This window comes from Apostichopus japonicus, chromosome 21 (assembly GCF_037975245.1).
Source record: "Apostichopus japonicus isolate 1M-3 chromosome 21, ASM3797524v1, whole genome shotgun sequence".
Classification (NCBI taxonomy): Eukaryota; Metazoa; Echinodermata; class Holothuroidea; order Aspidochirotida; family Stichopodidae; genus Apostichopus; species Apostichopus japonicus.
Genome location: NC_092581.1, coordinates 5,824,962 through 5,847,220, shown reverse-complemented (window position 1 = coordinate 5,847,220; position 22,259 = coordinate 5,824,962). Strand labels below are relative to the sequence as shown.

The 22,259-nt window shown below is 38.5% G+C and overlaps 1 protein-coding gene across 6 annotated transcripts in view; it reads right to left on the bottom strand.

Moving 5' to 3' along the window:
• Window positions 1-317: 317 nt before the first annotated feature.
• Window positions 318-22,259, bottom strand: part of LOC139962499 (synaptotagmin-like protein 5) — a 63,996-nt gene continuing 42,054 nt past the window's right edge. For all 6 annotated transcript variants that reach the window (XM_071962515.1, XM_071962521.1, XM_071962519.1 and 3 more), the window contains 6 exons: window positions 15,847-16,584; window positions 11,536-11,714; window positions 10,970-11,234; window positions 10,417-10,646; window positions 5,531-5,739; window positions 318-3,893 (listed from right to left, as the gene is read on the bottom strand). In XM_071962515.1, the coding sequence (XP_071818616.1) occupies window positions 3,751-3,893; window positions 5,531-5,739; window positions 10,417-10,646; window positions 10,970-11,234; window positions 11,536-11,714; window positions 15,847-16,584 (1,764 nt within the window). In that variant the 3' untranslated portion in view covers window positions 318-3,750. The remainder of the gene's footprint in view (window positions 3,894-5,530; window positions 5,740-10,416; window positions 10,647-10,969; window positions 11,235-11,535; window positions 11,715-15,846; window positions 16,585-22,259) is intronic.

The following is a 22,259-nucleotide window of genomic DNA, read 5'->3' as shown; positions in this document are numbered from 1 at the left end:
CACCCTAAACAGGGCTTTATTAATTATGAGTAGGTTAGTTTGAGATAATAAACTATGTAAATATGTTTCCGGAAAGCTTGGGCTGTTTGCTAATTACTTTTGAATAAGTAAATGGGGCAAAAAAGGTTGCTTCTCCGTAGTTGTTTAAAATACATTTTGATGTTGTGTACTTTATGTCCCTGTAATCCACATCATTGAGGCGAGCAAAACACCTCCCACCCCCACCCACCATGCAACTCCCCATGGGCATTTATTTGTCGCCCATGTGATACATTGATTTTGTATAACACATGAAATGAAAATAAAAAGTATTTAAGTCCCATTCTAACCCATTTTATTAAAACAATTTGATTTGAGGCCACAGTATACTTTTATTTGGTTATGAATACAAAAATAGACTACCATGCAAACATCTACAGCCTAGCTTTATCACAAGTGGAAAACATAAAAGAAACAAGCCAGATAAGTTGTTTAAGGACCTTAAATATAGAGAGGCGGTGGTGAAAAACCTGCAGTCGTTGTTGAGATCAAGCATCTTGTACGGACAATCACAGAGTTGGTATGATTATCTGAACATCAATGACTTCTTCAGGTGCATCATCATATACTAATATACAAACTCTCCATTCTTATTAGGAATACTCCAGATAACGATGTGACTAAGAAAAGCAGAGGAGATGGAGTAAACAAAGGAAAGCTCCTTCCAAATATAAGAAGAGACAAAATCAGGCCTACCAGTCCCCCACAATACATCAAATATAAAGCATTCAATGCTGATTAACACATCTAATATTATATATTATTATGATACAGTACATGTAACATTACTGCAGTGTTAATTTATCATGTATTCATATTGTACAGTGAATGTAACATTACTGTAGTGTTATTTTACTATGTATATATGATAGAGCACATATAGCATAACTGCAGTGTTAATTTATCATGTATTCATATGATACAGTGCATATAACATTACTGCAGTGTTAATTTATCATATCATCATATGATACAGAACATATAACATTACTGCAGTGTTAATTTATCATGTATTCATATTGTACAGTGAATGTAACATTACTGTAGTGTTATTTTACTATGTATATATGATAGAGCACATATAGCATAACTGCAGTGTTAATTTATCATGTATTCATATGATACAGTGCATATAACATTACTGCAGTGTTAATTTATCATATCATCATATGATACAGAACATATAACATTACTGTAGTGTTAATTTATTATGTATATATGATAGAGTACATATAGCATTACTGCAGTGTTAATTTGGACTTATAAAAATAGTTATATTTTAATATCCGCACAAGACCATCAATAGAAATCTAACAAAATTACAGAATATCTATTTTATCAAATTTCCCCTAAATATTTGCATCATTTAACATTTGTTATAGTATTGGTATAAAAACCCTTTAAAATATTCTAAGGAAGCAACTTTGAAGAAATAGATGAGATTGCTTGGAAGACAATCATGAAAGAAAGATACCAGTGATAAATATATGATTAATAATAATGGAAAGCTGAATGGAAAGACCTCATTCATTGCACGGAATTTACTGGAAGACAAAAGATATACCATACCAAAGAAACAATGAAATACTTTTCAAGAAAGAAACCAAAAAAAAAGACAGTGCTTTGTTAACACTTCAAGGGATGTGTGTTGAGTGATTTAGTAATTCATCAAGTCTTTACAAGTTAGAACATTCCAACATCTCTGAACCTACAACTCTGAAATAACATGAAGCAGCCACAATGATTGATTAGACATGTAACAACATATTTATTTTTTTATGATAATTTCTGTTTGTGAGCTCTGGTGCAAATACTGCTTGTTCCTTTAATGTCATAAAGTATGTAATACAATATTTACTCTCATATAAAAGGCAAATAACCTTTCAATTCTATCAATATACATCTATCAATAAAATGACTTAAAAGGATTGATGCTGCTTCAGCTAAATGTTGTTTGAGCACTAGAGCTTATACAAGTGATATTTAACTGTAGTAGAATTATGATTATCTTCATACACTGATTTTACAATACTTATTGTCACGACTGTAAAAGAAGATTGCTAATAAAATGGAGCCTTTTACCTAGTCGTGTTACAGGCTCACAAAACACTCTAGCCTCTTCTCATTGGACTTTGAACACCACAAATAACTATACTTTGCTGGTTTAATAATCCATCATTTCAGGGTTTCTAATTTACTTATTTTCTATATATAAAGCCAGGTTCTAATATAACTTTACTTGAGTGTGCATTTGGATTGTAGTATTATTTCTTTCTGCATTTAATTGTATACTAGAAGAGGACACAAATCCACATTGAAGATATGGGAGTAAAACAATACAAGGAGAATATCAAAACCACCATTTCGACCATTCTGGAATAAATACAACAGTAACTTGAAGATATGGGAGGCAAACTAGTTAAACATGTACAGTGTAAAACAACTTGAGGTGTGTACATTTCAGCTATGAGTTATGATTAAATGCATATATGTATAAATATTAGTACTCTGGTATATAAACTTACAGAACGTACTGAGAATGATTGAAGGCGTTAAAAGTAAATATGAATATTAAAGGAAGTACGTATTGGCCTCTGGTTTAGTCAAAAGCCACCAGAATAGATTGAGACATAAATATATACTAGATACTACATACTGACAAACACAATAATAGTAATAGTTAGTAACAATTTCATTCACGTATAAAATATTTGAAAAGCAGTTAAATATCATTTTCTGTACATTTTTCCATTCCTTCGTAATTCCTAAAGCACCAATTATTACAGAAAATTAAAGCCTATACTTTGTCTTTAGTGACAAGACCGAATATAAGAAAACAACAACAATAACAAACTAAACAAACAATCTTTATCTAATTACATGTGTAATTCTTGTAAGGCAGCATTTGCATCTAAATATGTGTGGACATAACACTTACATTAATTAATGTCATTAAAATACATTCTTGCCCAATGCAGCCATACTAAAGCTTACACATTTAAGGTGGATCACAGTCTTGTATGGCAGCATTGCCTTTGATTCTGTGTGGACATCACACTTTCACTAATTAATGTGATTACAATTCATACTTGCCCAATGCAGCCATACTAAGCTTACACAGTAAGGTGGATCCCAGTCATGCATGGAAGCATGTCATCTACTTCTGTGTGGACGTAACACTCTCACTAATTAATGTGATTACGATTCATTCTTGCCCAATGCAGCCATACTAAGCTTACACAGTAAGGTGGGTTCCCAGTCTCCATGTGAGTATAATAAATTTACCATGCAAGCATCTGACTAGCTTCAAAGTCAAACTATCAGCATACATTAGGATTCATTAACATGATTTACAATTATGTAATGGATGAAAGCAATTCTTGTTTCATTTTTACAAACACTCATTTATTGGGTTCAGAGAATTCAGATAATGTCAGCCATTCTTCAATGATCAGCCTATGTGGTTGCTTTATGCTTTATACTGCGACATCTTTCTTGTCCCAAAACCAAGGTACCTCACCACAACCTCCTTATAAGGTACCTCACCACAACCTCCTTATAAGGTACCTCACCACAACTTCCTTATGAGGTACCTCACCATAACCTCCTTATAAGGTACCTCACCACAAACTCCTTATAAGGTACCTCACCACTACTTCCTTATAAGGTACCTCACCACAAACTCCTTACATACAGCTTGGATGGGATGTTTTATTTCTTTGCCTTGCCAACATTTCCACGGAGGGTCATGGTTGTTTCCACCCAGTGGTTGGGATGTTTCAGCATTTCCCTCCAGACAGATACCTCTTTACCACTCGAGTCCATCCAGTCCACAGCCTTACCATATGACTTGCCTGTAATGAGATATAAACAAGGCGAAACATTATACAATACACTGCAATCTAACCACAGTACTTGACTGAAGTAGCACAGTGTGAGGGGGGAAGGGGGAGAGGCTGGGAGGGGGGTTAAATGGCTGTACGATACTTACACCCACTCATAGTTTGTATTGGTACATGTGGCTTCTCCCAAACACTTTCTTTACTCGATCAAGGGCAACCATCACTCATGCATTTTGTCCCCCACCCCCCCACACCCCACAATAGCTATGAACACTACAATGCCCATGGTTTATTGCATAACTCTCCTAAGAGTAAATATGTGTACTAAAAATGCTTGTGCCTCCATTTTTTGTCTCAATTAGCTATGTTATATATAACACGTATGTTATGTATGTATGTTATGTAGCTATGTTATGTATAACCTACAGTATAACAATGTATAATTGCTCAGTACTTACACACTTTGATAGCTTAGTGAGCTGTATGCTATGTACCTATGTTATGTATAACCTATAACAATGTATTATTGCTCAGTGCTTACACACTTTGATAGCTGCAACTAGTGAGCTGTATGTTATGTAGCTATGTTATGTTTAACCTATAACAATGTATAATTGCTCAGTATTACACACTTTGATAGCTGCAACTGGTGAGTGGTATGTTATGTAGCTGTGTTATGTATAACCTATAAACATGTATAATTAGCTCAGTACTTACACACTTTGATAGCTTAGTGAGTTGTATGTTATGTACCTATGTTATGTATAACCTATAACAATGTATAATTGCTCAGTGCTTACACGCTTTGATAGCTGCAACTAGTGAGCTGTATGTTATGTAGCTATGTTATGTTTAACCTATAACAATGTATAATTGCTCAGTGCTTACACACTTTGATAGATGCAACTGGTGAGTGGTATGTTATGTAGCTATGTTATGTATCACCTATAAACATGTATAATTAGCTCAGTACTTACACACTTTGATAGATGCAACTGGTGAGTGGTATGTTATGTAGCTATGTTATGTATCACCTATAAACATGTATAATTAGCTCAGTACTTACACACTTTGATAGCTTAGTGAGCTGTATGTTATGTATAACCTATAACAATGTATAATTGCTCAGTGCTTACACACTTTGATAGCTGCAACTAGTGAGCTGTATGTTATGTAGCTATGTTATGTTTAACCTATAACAATGTATAATTGCTCAGTGCTAACACACTTTGATAGCTACAACTGGTGAACTGTATGTTATGTAGCTATGTTATGTATCACCTATACAATGTATCATTGGTCAGTACTTACACACTTTGATAGCTGCAACTTAACACTCCCTGCGGTTAATTGACACTCCCTGCGGTTAATTAACACTCCCTGCGGTTAATTAACAATCCCTTCACCTTAATAGTAACTACAGCCAACTGATGAAGTGCATAAATCCCTGGTCATTGTTGCAACTTACATAACAGCAGTACAAAACATATTTGCATACATTTGCATACAGCACAATGTTAAATTATCACGTTTCAACACCAAGCTACCAAGTTGTTCTTCTATAACTACATTTTACATTTGATATTCTCTTATGAACTCTTCAAAGCCACAAAGAGAACGATTGTTAATTCAACATTTTGTTGGCTGACCTGATCCAAGACCCAATCTGACTCCACCCATCAGAGAATTGGATCCAACAGAGTCAAAGTCCCATACAGTAACTTCCAAGCATCTCTCCAGTAGACTATCCCGGGTCACATTCTCAAATTTAATAATGTCCGTCCATTTAGGGTTGCAGGTATTCCTCTTGACTGTAGTTTTCTGTTTGCCATGTTTGGTTTTGTCTGGTAAGAGGTAGCTGTTGGAGAGTAGATGAAAACATTTGTAGCAGTCATAAAATATCCTACATTGGAATGTTGTTAACATTCGCTTCTCCCACCAGTACAGGACATCAAATTCATATTAAATAAATAAAACGGCTGACTCCACTAAAACTCCTCAGAACTGTTCACTAGATTTAGAGTCCCTCTTGATGATGTCACAAATACATAACTTATGCACATCTACACTACTATGTTAACATGGTGGCAACATGGTTGGATCATTCTAAAGAGATTTGCATCTGCATATGCTAATTTTAAACAGTCAACTGAAGGTCTCCTGCTTGGTAGCTAAACTCCTTTGTTGTACCTTGACTGTAAGGTCGCAACACTGTCTTGAATAAACATAATCTGTTTAATCCTAGACCAGTTAGTTCACAAAAGAAATACAATTTTGAGAGTTTCACAACAACTTTAAACATAACATTAAAAAATATGGGATGCAATAGTTTCTATATTGGAGTATATTAATACTAACATTATGACCTCCAAGACAGACTGAGGGGTTATCTGACTATAACCTCCTAGACAGACTGATGGGCATCTGACTATAACCTCCTAGACAGACTGATGGGCATCTGACTATGACCTCCTAGACAGACTGAGGGGCATCTGACTATGACCTCCTAGACACACTGAGGGGCATCTGACTATAACCTCCTAGACAGACTGATGGGCATCTGACTATGACCTAGACAGACTGATGGGCATCTGACTATGACATCCTAGACACACTGAGGGGCATCTGACTATAACCTCCTAGACAGACTGATGGGCATCTGACTATAACCTCCTAGACAGACTGATGGGCATCTGACTATAACCTCCTAGACAGACTGAGGGGCATCTGACTATGACCTCCTAGACACACTGAGGGGCATCTGACTATAACCTCCTTGACAGACTGATGGGCATCTGACTATAACCTCCTAGACAGACTGATGGGCATCTGACTATGACCTCCTAGACACACTGAGGGGCATCTGACTATAACCTCCTAGACAGACTGATGGGCATCTGACTATGACCTAGACAGACTGATGGGCATCTGACTATAACCTCCTAGACAGACTGATGGGCATCTGACTATGACCTCCTAGACAGACTGATGGGCATCTGACTATGACCTCCTAGACAGACTGATGGGCATCTGACTATGATCTCCTAGACAGACTGAGGGGCATCTGACTATGATCTCCTAGACAGACTGAGGGGCATCTGACTATAACCTCCTAGACAGACTAAGGGGTATCTGACTATGACCTAGACAGACTGAGGGGTATCTGACTATGACCTCCTAGACAGACTGAGGGGTATCTGACTATGACCTCCTACAGTAGACAGACTGAGGGGCATCTGACTATGATCTCCTAGACACACTGAGGGGCATCTGACTATAACCTCCTAGACAGACTGAGGGGTATCTGACTATGACCTTCTAGACACACTGAGGGGCATCTATGACCTCCTAGACACACTGAGGGGCATCTGACTATGACCTCCTAGACACACTGAGGGGCATCTGACTATAACCTCCTAGCCATACTGAAGGGCATCTGACTATGACCTCCTAGACACACTGAGGGGCATCTGACTATTACCTCCTAGACAGACTGAGGGGTATCTGACTATGACCTAGACACAGAGGGGCATCTGACTATGACCTCCTAGCCATACTGAGGGGCATCTGACTATGACCTCCTAGACAAACTGAGGGGCATCTGACTATGACCTCCTAGACAGACTGAGGGGCATCTGACTATGACCTCCTAGTTTCATGGAGGGGCATCTGACTATAACCTCCTAGACAGACTGATGGGCATCTGACTATAACCTCCTAGACACACTGAGGGGCATTTGATTATGACATCCTAGACACACTGAGGGGCATCTGACTATAACCTCCTAGACAGACTGATGGGCATCTGACTATAACCTCCTAGACAGACTGATGGGCATCTGACTATAACCTCCTAGACAGACTGAGGGGCATCTGACTATGACCTCCTAGACACACTGAGGGGCATCTGACTATAACCTCCTTGACAGACTGATGGGCATCTGACTATAACCTCCTAGACAGACTGATGGGCATCTGACTATGACCTCCTAGACACACTGAGGGGCATCTGACTATAACCTCCTAGACAGACTGATGGGCATCTGACTATGACCTAGACAGACTGATGGGCATCTGACTATAACCTCCTAGACAGACTGATGGGCATCTGACTATGACCTCCTAGACAGACTGATGGGCATCTGACTATGACCTCCTAGACAGATAGGGGCATCTGACTATGATCTCCTGGACAGACTGAGGGGCATCTGACTATGATCTCCTAGACAGACTGAGGGGCATCTGACTATAACCTCCTAGACAGACTAAGGGGTATCTGACTATGACCTAGACAGACTGAGGGGTATCTGACTATGACCTCCTAGACAGACTGAGGGGTATCTGACTATGACCTCCTACAGTAGACAGACTGAGGGGCATCTGACTATGATCTCCTAGACACACTGAGGGGCATCTGACTATAACCTCCTAGACAGACTGAGGGGTATCTGACTATGACCTCCTAGACACACTGAGGGGCATCTATGACCTCCTAGACACACTGAGGGGCATCTGACTATGACCTCCTAGACACACTGAGGGGCATCTGACTATAACCTCCTAGCCATACTGAAGGGCATCTGACTATGACCTCCTAGACACACTGAGGGGCATCTGACTATTACCTCCTAGACAGACTGAGGGGTATCTGACTATGACCTAGACACAGAGGGGCATCTGACTATGACCTCCTAGCCATACTGAGGGGCATCTGACTATGACCTCCTAGACAAACTGAGGGGCATCTGACTATGACCTCCTAGACAGACTGAGGGGCATCTGACTATGACCTCCTAGACAGACTGAGGGGCATCTGACTATAACCTCCTAGACAGACTGAGGGGCATCTGACTAACCTCCTAGACAGACTGAGGGGCATCTGACTATGACCTCCTAGACAGACTGAGGGGCATCTGACTATGACCTCCTAGCCATACTGAGGGGCATCTGACTAACCTCCTAGACAGACTGAGGGGCATCTGACTTTGACCTTCTAGCCAAACTGGTGGCATATGACAATGACCTCCTAGTTTCATGGAGGGGCATCTGACTATAACCTCCTAGACAGACTGAGGGGCATCTGACTATAACCTCTTTCATCGTTGCCGATGTGTGCTATCTGCTTAGCGTGACCAAATGGAAATTTCCGCTTGGTCGAGGTCGGGCAGAGGTCAGTACTGCCCATTTACTAGTTGCCTTTCTTATCCGCCTCGATTTGCATACTTATGTAATCGATGCACAATTACGTAATCGATGTATACTTGCGTATTTTGAAGTGCACATGCTTCATTCCTCTCCTGGCTCAGAGAGGCGTCGCATGTGTTCCTGTAGCACTGTTCCTTAGTATAAAGCCGACGTTAACCCCAGAAAGCCGCCGTTAATCCCTGTAAACCCCTGTACACCGCAGTTTGTCGTGCTGTTGGTTTTGCCCGGTAACGATTATAAGTTAATTATCAAGAATGTAATTGTCGCCAATCTTTCTCTATGTCATGTTTCATGTTACCAAATGTTATTTGTTATGCTTCTTCCTTTTGGTGCATCGTTTTATAAGAAGAAATATCATGTATTATTATGTTATTATTGATTTGTTCAATTCATGTGTTTATTTCACCAATGTTTGCATAATGATGTATTGATATCTTTACTTTCTAGTTTTCACCGTGGTCTTGTTCAAACCACCCGTGTGAATAAATGGGCTAAAACATACAACCACCTTGTTCAGCTTCATTGAGCGTCGTTCCGGTGACAACCTCCTAGACAGACTGAGGGGCATCTGACTATAACCTCCTAGACAGACTGAGGGGCATCTGACTATGACCTCCTAGACAGACTGAGGGGCATCTGACTGTGACCTTCTAGCCAAACTGGTGGCATATGACAATGACCTCCTAGTTTCATGGAGGGGCATCTGACTATAACCTCCTAGACAGACTGAGGGGCATCTGACTATAACCTCCTAGACAGACTGAGGGGCATCTGACTATGACCTCCTAGACACACTGAGGGGCATCTGACTATAACCTCCTAGACAGACTGAGGGGCATCTGACTATAACCTCCTAGACAGACTAAGGGGCATCTGACTGACCTCCTAGACACACTGAGGGGCATCTGACTATGACCTCCTAGACACACTGAGGGGCATCTGACTATGACCTCCTAGACAGACTGATGGGCATGTGACTATGACCTTCTAGCCAAACTGCTGGCATATGACAATGACCTCCTAGTTTCATGGAGGGGCATCTGACTATAACCTCCTAGACAGACTGATGGGCATCTGACTATAACCTCCTAGACACACTGAGGGGCATTTGATTATGACCTCCTAGACACACTGAGGGGCATCTGACTATAACCTCCTAGACAGACTGAAGGGCATCTGACTATATGACCTCCTAGACAGACTGATGGGCATCTGACTATGATCTCCTAGTCATGCAAGGTACAGACAAAGTAATAACCCAATGCAATATGCTGCTTTAAGGATGTACAAGTAAAGGAAATTGCCATGAGCCAAAGGTTTAATGCCTTACCATTTACAGACTGGACTAGAAGACCCTCCTAACTTCATCCCTACCAGGTTCTTAGCCTCCTTGATATGTACGTGGAGTGTTCCTCCGAGCAACCGTCCTGGTGCTCGGTTCTTTTTGCCCTTGTGGTACCGGCCTGATTTGTCTTTCTCCTCGTCCTCAGAGAGAGGTTCGTACATCACGGCCACCAGAACGTCTCCTGTGTACGTCAATGCACTGGTTGACTTGCGTTGCTGTAACCACAAAAGAGATATATTATTAGTCAGGCTTATTCTCATGTCATGTGACTAGTTGAAGAATTAATTGTGACAATGATACATGTCAATACAAACTAAAATCATCTTCATCAATGTTCAGAAGCAGATTTAGTCAGTTAACCCAAAGATATAACCATCATAGCAATATATTAAAAGCACAAGCTCATCTTCTGAGGAGGGTCTGTTAGCTTCCATTCAAATGCATAAGGAAGATGTCTGAACCATTGTTTCAAAGAAGGCTCCTTAGAAAAAGCTCCTTCAATCCTTACAAAGAGGCATAAAATATATCTGAAGAATACCCTTTGAGCCAGTGAATGCCATTTTGCTGAATAGTCATCGAACTGTACAGTATCCAGGGAGAGGAGATGTTCGCCCAGGAAGAGGTTATGGCCAAACCGATCAAAATGCCAAACGGCAACACACAACGTCCTAGTCTCCAATTCGCTCTGTCTTATCTTGTACTTGAGAGTTGCAGAGTAGACAGGATTGATGGTGGACTTGCGTACACTGGTCTTGCGTTTGCTCTGTTTCGATCTGTCCGGTAGCAGATACAGCTTAACATACCTGCAGATGATACAACATATTAAACACACATGGCAGACACTGATTGCATATATCAGGGATGAGCCTGGGGTCCAACAAAAATCACAAAAATTGCGGTATAGGCTCCAGTTTGCATATACTACAGTGTGTTAGTATAATAGTTTTTGTGCCCGAGGTAGAAAAGAAATCACGGATATTCCGCGAATTTGAGGAAAAAGCTCATGCCTGATATATGCAGATATCATCAATCACAATACTTCCAAGTAGTCAACTGACAATAAAAATAGTAATGACTGAAGCCGCTAAGATCTAGATGACTTACGGATTGGATCTGTTTCTCTTTGCATCGACCGGCACCAGATCACGACAGGAGAGAACCTTGACTTCAAAGGTGTTGGTTTTGTAGTTATAACTAGTCCCAAAGTTGACATCGCCGGTCACCTGAAGCCGGTAGCTCTCATCTGCATTGCTATAAAGACTAGCTAAGCTTGCTCTGCTCGCCTAAACCAAAAAGATAAAAATGAAACTAGTTTAGTCATCGTAATATAATTAGTCACAATGATCATGTACATTGCAATTAATGATATGCAAAACATTTCACACACTTGTGAAAATGAGACAATATGATTGGCTAATAAACTAGCGGGGATTCAGACATTAAGAATAAGGATATGCAAAACATTTCATACGATTCAGGTGAAAATGAGACAATATGATTGGCTAATTAACTGGCGAGGATTCAGAATTAAGGATAAGGATATGCAAAGCAATTCATAAACTTCTGGTGAAAACAAGTGAATGTGATTGGCTAATATACCTACAGAGGATTCACTGTCTCCAGCAACAGGTCTTCTGACATGCTAATTCTAGTCAAGCTAAACTTGGTGGATGAACCTGTTAACATGCTACAACTAGTCTACATTAGCTGCTTACATTAACTGATATTATTATTATTAGTTTGATTGTCACAGTGTAACATAGAAGAAGCAGATTTGAAATCAATTTTTGCTCCTCCTATCTGATAATTTCATGGCTGTAACTGCAAAGTGTGTAAAGATGTTTGATGACCACTCTGAAATGCTTTAAATATACAGTATGCAAAGCAACAATTTCAGTATGAAGTTCTACAGAGTGACATGTTAGTTAATGTTAAGGAATGTAAACTTATGTTATTGCACAAACAATGACCGTCCCATTAATGTTAATATAGGAGTGGAGTAATGAAGAGGCCCTCATGTGGCCAAAACCATGTGCCACTAAACAGCTCACTGCAAATGCCACTTCAGAGGTGACTAGAGAGACAACTCAACATGCCTAACTTTGACAAATACACTACATCAGAGGCCACTATTAAACATAGCCCAAACAAGCTACTACACAGCACACTGTAGGCCATATAAAGGACACACCATGGGGCCACTGCCTGGCTCCTAAAATGCCCATGACAGCAACAAATGACTGGAAATATATCAGCAGAGTAAGAAATGAGGGACAGGAAATGCTTGTAGGCAATGAAATGAGATTCCTGTCTGAATGTAACAGTTGTCTTAAGACCTTTTCAAAAAGCAAACACACTAACCAAATGGCTTTGTTTCTTTACATCTTGAGGAAATGATTCACTACATGTACAGTGTAGCAGTGACAAGATTAAAATGAGGAATTAGGACAACTAGGTGATATACTTAGTTATTGATGGTTTAAATAACTCTAAAAATGTTACACAGATCGTAACACTTGAAACATTGTTTGTTTGGGAAAGTAGGAAGAGAACCAATGAAAGCAGAAAGATAGTAACATATAAACAGCCATGATTAGTGGCTTAGCCATGTTCAAAGCAGTGTTATATAGTTACTTCTTTACATTGTGCTAAGGTGAGTACAAATATGGTTACCTTTTTACATTGTCCTAAATTGAGTACATATATATTTACCTCTTTACATTGTAAAGTGAATACATATATAGTTACCTTTTTACATGGTAAAGTGAGTACATATATAGTTACCTCTTCACATTGTAAAGTGAGTACATATATAGTTACCTCTTTACATTGTAAAGTGAGTACATATATAGTTACCTCTTTACATTGTAAGTGAGTACATATATAGTTACCTCTTTACATTGTACAGTGAGTACATATATAGTTACCTCTTTACATTGTAAAGTGAGTACATATATAGTTACCTCTTTACATTGTAAAGTGAGTACATATAGTTATACCTCTTTACATTGTAAAGTGAAAACATATATAGTTACTTGAGTGAGTACATATATAGTTACCTCATTACATTGTAAAGTTATTACATATACTTTACCTCTTCACATTGTAAAGTGAGTACATATAGTTACCGCTTTACATTGTAAAGTGAGTACATATATAGTTACCTCTTTACATTGTCATAAAGTGAGTACATATATAGTAACCTCTTTACATTGTCTTAAAGTGAGACCATTTTCAGTTCTACTAGGGTAAACAGATAGCAATGATATATTCATAAATATATATATATATACATGAATGTTAATAAAAGCAAACAAGATGATGCACTTTGCTATGCATGAAATAGACGTTAAGAAATAGCAGAGAAAGCAATGCCCATTCTCTTGATAGCGTTTGATTAAACACAATGTACACATATCAAGGAATCTGCAAATGGAGCAGGAATTATATCCTGGTACAGTGTCGTATTTTGTATTCGTTTACCTATGCGCAAAGAGAGAAGAAATCAACGGCAAGTATCCAGTACACATTTCGATATGAAAGGATTATACAAGCAAAGGAAGCATGGCTTCATGATATCACACAGAACACACAGAAAACACTGCTTTTAGTATCCATGACAACTGTGCAACAGAGAGGTTGTCAAAACCCATGTCAATAGAAAAATTCTTGAAAGAAACGTTAGCAAAGAATTCATGTGCTACTGTACAATAAGCATCAACATTAAACATACAAGCTACTGTTGTAGAGAAACTCTTTTCATCAAAGTTATCAAAATAACATCAAAAATAGACTAGTCAATCTACATCAAGTAATAGGAAAACTGATATTTCAGAAGACGATTACAAAAAATTAGATCATTTTTGTTTCAAATGTTGTTTTCAAAGGTAAAGGGTCTATATATCGGTTAGTATTTGAACTATTAGGACAGGCTTTAATATTGAAATATCTTTACCTCTGGTATTCAGTCACCCAACTAAACTGGAATAGCTGAAGGTACATTATTAGTTATAAAAGACCTCAAAAACATCCTTTTATTCAATTGTTTGACTCTAAGACAACAACCATGTTGTAAGAGATGAAACCTTACAAAATGGATAGTCACTGTTACCCTAATAATATCCTAATATTATTATTGCACTTATCATTTGCTAGTTATGCAGAAGACAGCAATATCATACAGTGACTAGAACTCCAGAGGGAATTGAAACATGCTGACTCACTTTCAGGATAAACACAACCAGAAAATGCACAGCTACAGATCTGACAATCCACCATGATAATTAATGGTGACAGCCTTGATTGCAAAATATGTCTGTGTCTGTGCTAGCCTACATGCATCAATGCCTATACACTGTTACAAGACTAATGGTCCAGCATAGTATTTCTGTACTAGCTTACATACATCAATGCCTATACACTGTTACAAGACTAATGGTCCAGCATAGTATGTCTGTGCTAGCCTACATGCATCAATGCATACACTGTTATAAGACTAATGGTTCAGCATAGTATGTCTGTACTAGCTTACATGAATCAATGCCTATACACTGTTATAAGACTAATGGTTCAGCATAGTAGGTCTGTGCTAGCCTACATGCATCAATGCCTATACACTGTTACAAGACTAATGGTCCAGCATAGTATGTCTGTACTAGCCTACATGCATCAATGCCTATACACTGTTACAAGACTAATGGTCCAGCATAGTATGTCTGTACTAGCCTACATGCATCAATGCCTATACACTGTTATAAGACTAATGGTTCAGCATAGTAGGTCTGTGCTAGCCTACATGCATCAATGCCTATACACTGTTACAAGACTTTACTATGGTCCAGCAAAGTAACTCTCTTTGATGCAAGCCTGTCTACTCTTAATCTAAAACAACTGACTTTTATGAGTCCTATAGTATTGTGTTATCATTCAACATTCATAAAATATCCTAGTAGGATCCTCATACTGTTCATTTTTGTTTTGAGTACCCAGTCAACAGTCGTAAAGCATAGGCCTAACCCTAACCTGATCTATTTGTTTGCAAATGCAAATGCACAGCAACAAAGATATGTTGACTGTGCATTTAATGAGTAGCAGCTTCAATTGACACGATTTGACAGTAAGAACTCCATTTGACAGTAGGAACTCCAATTGACACAATTTGACAGTAGCAACTCCTTTTACACAACTTGAAAATAGCAACTCCATTTGAAGGAAAGACTTTAGATGTGATGGAAGATTGAACATGAAAAAGATTAACATTAACAAAAAGAAAGGCAGAAATGTTGAAATGGACATAGCACATGATGCAAGCTTTCTTTGAAGTTCAGCTTCCAAATGACAATTGGCGACCATGATGCCCAACGTTAACCCAATGGTTGTATGATTGGTGATGCAAGCAAAGCTAGAGACGTTTACCTTTCTGAAGTCATCTTTCTTGATTTTGGAAAGAGCCCCACCAGTGTCCCTGCGTGACATGGTACTAGAACCTTCGTCCATACCGTATGGCTCCACTCGACTGGTATCGGCCGGCAGTGTATTGGCCTTGGCTGTCAGTGTGTGGGATACTTCATCGGCTGTGATGTCAACATGCACATCCGCCTCTCCATCTGTCTGGGTGCCCTGTTCCCCGTCAGTCACGGATCTACTTCCTTCATCGGCTTTCTCATTTTCGACAACATCTTCCTCCTTGCTAACCTGTTCTTGTGCCAGTTCTTCTGTTTGCCTTATCCGTTCTTCTGCTATCACACCATCTACATCTTCTTCTTCTTCTCCTTCTTGATCCATGGGTAGTGTCTTCTCTTCTTCTCTGGTGGTTTCATTTATTGGTACTATCTCCGAATGCCTGATGTCAGTATCGCTGTTGGTAATTTCGTTATAATTTATCACCACCAGTTCTGAATCCTCCGGGTCTAGTTCTTGAGTTATCACTTGCTCCATCCTCTGAGCCTCTGCCTCATCAAACTCTGCACCCTGGTCTTCTTCCACCAGAGCATTACGTCCATCCATCTCATCGACCCTCTGGTCTTGTTGTCCCACCCCTTTCTTCCACCCCTCCTTCCCTTCCTCTAACCTCCTCCCATTTTCCATCTCAACTGCTGCTGCCTCCACCGATTTAAATTCCTTGGTTACTTCTTCTTCCTCTTCCTCTTCTGACTGTTGGCAGATCAAAATTTTGGGTAAGATGGATTGTTTTTTTCAGATAAATTTGGACAATACTGGTGCGGCAGTGACAAGAGAACGGTGATGGTGAAAAGTCACGGTGACAATACTTGATGATGATGGTGACAGGTCACGGTGACAATACTTGATGATGTTTTAAGCAGCTTCAAATAGCAGACCATGATGTTCCTTCTTTTACTTAAAACCGCCTCTTAATTAAGAAGACCGTTGTAGAGGCAGGATAAAGAAGATAGTTAGTGTTAGTTCTACATGAGATGATGGTGATGATGTTAGTTGCAACCAATTACACCCAAAAGGAACATTCTAAGAAGGCAAACATGTGTTACACTCTGAAAGATCACTTTAATTTCTCTGTCTGTTTTAGATAAACAGGTTACCAAATTCTGACTTTGTTAAAACACAACCGGACCTAACAGCGATGAGAAAGGAACAGACAGTTCAATGCAACGATCACAATTAGAGTCCATTTAATACCCGAATATTCATGAGGTGAATATATCATGAAAACACAAGCAATTAGCCAACTAAATGTCTCTATGAGAAACCATTTCCCTTACTCAAAATTTAAAGCAATGTTTACTACTCTTCAGTTTGTTTCTGATGTGAAAATGCAATGGCAGGTTCCTTTCACATCCTTTCACTATACTGGCAAATGTTGCACAGAATGGTAGCAATAAGTGTTCAAGGCCAAGTGTCTCTTCTTTTCTATTACAGAATCAACAAAATGATTTCCAAAACTGAGATATTAATGAAAAATTATTCAGCAAGCAATGAAAGTTAATTCCACAAGAGTCGTAGCACCATACTCTTCTACAGAAATGCCAAAGCGGATATGATAAAGTTTCACTTCTACAAGAGGGAGAGATAAATGGACATCACTACAGAAGCCGTTCCTATCCACTGATTTAGCATACATTGAATGGTATAACCAATACAGTCATAACTGTGTGTGGTATAAGGCAGCCAGCCAATCTACCATCACCTGATAACAGAGTTTTGAATAAATGCAGGCAGGGTTTGATTATGATAAGTTAAAAGCAGTAGTACAGTAGTTGCCAACTGTAGATGCTGATATCAAAACTAGCAAGCAACCACTCCTATGAATATCTACATACAGCAACAATGAGAGACACACTATTGCTGATATCAATTCAAACAAGCAACCACTGCTATTAATATCTACATACAGCAACAATTAGAGACACATTACTGCTGATATCAATACTAACAAGCAACCACTCCTATGAATATCTACATACAGCAACAATTAGAGACACACTATTGCTGATATCAATACAAACAAGCAACCACTGCTATTAATATCTACATACAGCAACAATTAGAGACACACTATTGCTGATATCAATACAAACAAGCAACCACTGCTATTAATATCTACATACAGCAACAATTAGAGACACACTAGTGCTGATATCAATACTAACAAGCAACCACTGCTATTAATATCTACATACAGCAACAATGAGAGACACAATATTGCTGATATCAATACTAACAAGCAACCACTGCTATTAATATCTACATACAGCAACAATTAGAGACACACTATTGCTGATATCAATACAAACAAGCAACCACTGCTATTAATATCTACATACAGCAACAATTAGAGACACACTAGTGCTGATATCAATACTAACAAGCAACCACTGCTATTAATATCTACATACAGCAACAATGAGAGACACAATATTGCTGATATCAATACTAACAAGCAACCACTCCTATGAATATCTACATGCAGCAACAATTAGAGACACACTATTGCTGATATCAATACAAACAAGCAACCACTGCTATTAATATCTACATACAGCAACATTTAGAGACACACTAGTGCTGATATCAGTACTAGCAACCACTTCTATGAATATCTACATACAGCAACAATCAGAGACACACTATTGCAATATTTAACATAGGCCTTTTATACTCAATAGTTTGTCATGATTTGTTGAATCAAAGTAACATTCATTGTGCTACATCAATATGAGTATATTTATAAGAATTGTATACTTTTTCAACCATCCACTAAACATGTTTGCATTAATTTTAACCAAATGATGTAACTATGCACTTCAATATTTTCCTTGCTTTTTTACTTTATATACCATTTAATCCCATTCAAGGTGAGAGTTCTGTTTCATATACAATGTTATTATACATGTATGCAGTACTTATATGTAATTATACATAGATGCAATATTGATGTGCAACAATGTTTAGAAACTGGAGCAAAAGAGTCGCGTCAAATTATTGTGAACAATCCATGATTCACATTTAGAATGTAGCAGTCTAGCCAGAGTATATAAATACAAGTGCCAGACATATCTTCTCAGCACCAGAACCTTCCAACCAGCATATTGAAGCAATGGTCTGCTTTATCAGTACTGCTACATTTCATTAGTAATTCATGGCTTACCTTCCACAATATACTTCTTCAAACATGCAAGGGATAAATTATTAATTTTCTCTCAATTTTCTTTGTAATATTAATAAGCAATATTCTAAAAACAAGTAACAAAAACAACAGTAACCTCAAATGAGATGATTGCATGATTGAACGCATTCATGAAGAACACTGACAGTTTGAAATTCTATTAAACTATCACAACAGACTGAATGGGCAGATACAATGAAAACTACTCCAAATGCTTACAACTGCATCAGGCAAAAAACATGTTCCTCATGTTAGTTTCAACTTTTAGCTGTCCAAACAACCAGTTGTGCACAAGTTACTAATATTACATAATCCTTCATAAACACATATATATGTTTGGTCAGTCTAAAATGTAACTAACTAAATTGATCATAACATTTGCAATCATACATTGATTTGCCAATTAGCCTACCATGGTACATTAACTAGCAGTGTGTTGTAGTCCTACCTGCCTTGGTACATTAACTACCAGTGTGTTGCAAGCAGGCCTACAGTAAATCATGTTCTATCCATCGATAGCAAACATTACATTACAAACACCGCAACTCATTACTGGCTAGTAGAGGGTAGAATCAACTACACCTTCACATCCGTTGTTTCTTCAATTCATTCTTACCCGAGAACAGACCGTAACAAAGATACTGTACAGTATTCTCAAGCCATGCCTTTCAATAGCATTAGAGATGACAAGCTCCCTGGAGTATAGCTGTTTATATACCAAAGAAATTACCATAGGAAAACCAAAGAAAGATACCAAATCTAACATTAATGTTATCCTGGACACTCATAAACTTTTAGCATGAATAGAAAAGGGAGAGAGCACTTGAAATGAGTGGATAGACAACAAGGTGCTCATAAACCTATCCATTTGTGTCATGTTTATAGGAAAGGCTGTTAGCACTGGAGACATTAATGTACCACTGGAGACATTAATGTTACCAGGGGTTTCAAAAGACTACAAGGATCCTTTCACACCAAGGATACAATGTTTTAATTGCTTTCAATCAAACAGGTCCTCAAGTTTACCTTGCTTGATTCTGCAAGTATGTTGTTTAGTTTTTGGTGATATTAGAAGTACTCCAAATGATCATGCAAACCCTACCATTACACGAGCAAATAGTTGGCAAGGAGCCAAATCAATATGAAAGCAACTCAGTGTAGTGTCCTGCTGTACCAATTGTACAGCAATAATGAAAGCATGCTACATATCAAAACACCCCATATACCAAGCATGGGACATGCTATATACTTTCCTCATCAATCAAATAGGTATACCTCCTCCTAGGTAATACCTGGAAGATAAAGAAGGTTAAACCTACTGGAGGCATCACCCCTGGAGGCATCACTCCTAGAGGCATCACTCCTCTAGGCATCACTGAACACACAAGATGAAAACCCAGCAGCTAAATCTAGCTGGCTGGCAAGCCATCTCATACACACTGTCTTTTATTGAGTTTGGGACAATTTAAAGTAAAGACTATCTAGTATCTATGTTACTTTACCAGCAAAGAAAGGACATAGATGATGTTTGAAAACCGTCTGAAGTTACCAGATAGATATACCTCCAGAATGCTATGGGAATTAGCAGTTCACCAATATCACAATAGTTACAGTAACTAGTATGTAGGCTGACAGTCATTGTTAAAATACCGGTACTGCCTTTACCACCCTTTGCCTATCCTGGTAATAAATTGTAGTTCTGGACAAAAAGTTAGGAATTGAGAAATATTTCACTTGCAGTTTCTAAGCATCTGGTATAATCAATCTCTGAGAAATTAGTTTGTCTTTAACTTGTGTACCTCTCTTCACTGATTGATTAAATTAATTGAAATCTCTTTCTGTTTATATCTTATGTATAAACTTTATCTGCCGCTGAAGATACTGATACCATCATTAAGTGACACCCTATTTTGTTTTACAGATATCTGTTGGTTTAGAATCATGTTTGATCCCTAGAGTAAGGCAAATATGTCACCAAGTCAGAACTAGTATTGTTCGATACAGATGGAAAATGCCTACAGTGGAATTACGACCTTCCTTACCGGTTTTGAACCTCTGGACATACAACCAGCATCCATAGCCTAGTGGTTAGGGTGTCCGCATATAAAGTCATATGGTCAATAGATCTGTAATTTTGAACAACTTACAAAAAGTTCAGACACTGTACACACTTTATGATGATGGCTGGTGTTGCAAAGTGCATCTCATAGTCAAGTCTTCTGGGTAAATAGCTTCAATTACCAACCTTTATCTGAAATCCAATTATTTTTTTCAGTACAAGTGGTTTAAATCAAGAACTTGTTCACAATGCCTTGCATGTGATTAATAATGATTGTCAGATATGCAATGCTACCACCAGTCAGTAGCAGATGCAATATTTAACTGCAATAGGTGCACTTCAGCAATACTGCCACCTATCAGTAGCAGATGCAATATTTAACTGCAATAGGTTCATATCAGCAATGCTGCCACCTATCAGTAGAAGATGCAATATTTAACTGCAATAGGTTCACTTCAGCAATGCTGCCACCTATCAGTAGCAGATGCAGTATTTAACTGCAATAGGTTCACTTCAGCAATGCTGCCACCTATCAGTAGAAGATGCAATATTTAACTGCAATAGGTTCACTTCAGCAATGCTGCCACCTATCAGTAGAAGATGCAATATTTAACTGCAATAGGTTCACTTCAGCAATGCTGCCACCTATCAGTAGCAGGTGCAATATTTAACTGCAATAGGTTCACTTCATCAATGCTGCCACCAGTCAGTAGCAGATGCAATATTTAACTGCAATAGGTTCACTTCAGCAATGCTGCCACCAGTCAGTAGCAGGTGCAATATTTAACTGCAATAGGTGCACTTCAGCAATGCTGCCACCTATCAGTAGCAGATGCAATATTTAACTGCAATAGGATCACTTCAGCAATACTGCCACCTATCAGTAGCAGATGCAATATTTAACTGCAATAGGTTCACTTCAGCAATGCTACTTCTTTAAGAATGCAGAGCCCTGCTACTCTTTCCTCAACAGATTGAATACATCCCCCTCCCCTCCACCACCCCTCCCCTCCCCTCCCCCTCCAATTGAAAAATTTGATCCAATAATATTTTTAAGAATAATGACTGTGCATGTTCAATATGCTTTTGTTAATGTTTCATAGTTAGCAATGCCCTGCTTTTCATAGT